At 44.6% G+C, this 1,595-nt stretch overlaps 1 protein-coding gene across 1 annotated transcript in view; it reads left to right on the forward strand.

Moving 5' to 3' along the window:
• SYT9 (synaptotagmin 9) overlaps nt 1–1,595 on the forward strand; it is a 157,052-nt gene that overhangs the window by 137,554 nt on the left and 17,903 nt on the right. Inside the window, exon 5 of the mRNA XM_007459868.1 lies at nt 523–694. Coding sequence (XP_007459930.1) covers nt 523–694 — 172 coding nt within the window. The remainder of the gene's footprint in view (nt 1–522; nt 695–1,595) is intronic.

A 1,595-nucleotide genomic window follows, 5' to 3' on the forward strand; every position in this document is an offset into this window, starting at 1 on the left:
ACTGCTTATCCCTTTGCAACCCGACTGCAGGCAGCTCTGGGGCTTGAGGCCCCTGCACTGAAGGAAACCCACCCCCACCCCAAGTTTTCCCAGTCCTCTAGGAATTTAGCTTCTCCCTTTCCTAAAGACCTAGTTTTTAGAAAAAGATTCCCCGAGGTGGCTCCAAGTCAGGTCCTGCAGCCTGTTTCCCCATGCTTTGGAAATGGCTTTGCATTTCCCTTCCTGTGACAGCCAAGCAGGTCCTGAATCCTAATCTAATTCGGTAACATGTTTTCACACTATTTTGAAATTCCACTCATTCTGAGGGGAGAGAGTCCTGTGCTTTTTCCTGAATGAATGACTCAATTATCCCAACTCCAGTCCCTGCCCAGACATCGTGCTAATTAAAATCTTCAAACTCCAGTCCACAGGCAGGTAGAGGGGTTCTGCATACCATGGTCCTTGAAAGTCTGCCGTGACGAAACTGCTGGCCTAAATCTGCATGTATCCTCACAGTACCTCTGCTTCTCATGGTCTGTGCAGATCCGTACGTGAAGGTCTCACTGATGTGTGATGGCAGACGACTGAAGAAGAGGAAAACGTCCACCAAGAGGAACACTCTGAACCCTGTTTACAACGAAGCCATAGTTTTTGACGTCCCTCCCGAGAATATTGACCAAATCTACTTGTCCGTAGCGGTCATGGACTACGACCGGTGAGAGGCCTAGAGCTGTTTCTCATTGCAAGTCCACTATGCCCAGAGTTGGGGGACGGGGGCGGTGCCAGCTGTGGATTCTTAGCTGGTGTCTTAGTGCGGCCACAGGAAGAGAGTCAGGTGAGCAGCACACTGAGAGCTGATTGACAAGGAGTCACCATTTTACAAGCAGTGGCGTAGAGTCAGATTACCGAGGTGCCGCTAAGCTCTCCCATTTCTTCTTTCTTTCTCCTCCTCCATTCTCCTGCTCCACTTCTTGCCCGCTCCGTCCCTGTACACCCCTCAGAATCTCACCTTAGAGAACTGTGACCCCACAGATCTCAATCTTCTCTCAGGCAATCCTCCCTGGCCTTTATCAGAAAGATTCCACTCAAAACAGCAGAATGATTACTTTAGGCAGACCATCAACATTTCTAAATACATAATTTTGTTCTTTTCTTTTTTTTTTCTTCTCCCAATGTGTTTAACAAAAGATCGTTTCTATGCACGTAAGTCTGAAAGCAAACACAGAAATGTTCTCTTGAAAATGCTAGAATCAGTATGGATGACAGGGTACATTAAAATGTATAAGATGCTCGACTTTCTAATTAATACAGCACAGAAGAGATATTTATAGCCTGCATTGTAGCCAATTGTGTATTTAAAGGACAGATTCGAAAAACAGTCATTTTAATATGCAAAGGAAGTACCAACAGGGAATTATACGTGTTAAACTAGTCATTAGACTGAAATGCAAAGTCTGTTTTTAATTGGAAACCTCCCACATGGTCTGGGCACAATTATTAAAAAAAAAAAAAAAAAGTCTGACTTCTAATATCTTACAGTATTATTTGCAGCTGAAAATTTTCCCACAGACCTCTGAAATGTCAGTAAGGCAGCCTCAATGCCCTGAACACTCTTT

The sequence above is a fragment of the Lipotes vexillifer genome, unplaced genomic scaffold (genome assembly GCF_000442215.2).
Source record: "Lipotes vexillifer unplaced genomic scaffold, Lipotes_vexillifer_v1.1 scaffold61, whole genome shotgun sequence".
Lineage (NCBI taxonomy): Eukaryota > Metazoa > Chordata > Mammalia > Artiodactyla > Lipotidae > Lipotes > Lipotes vexillifer.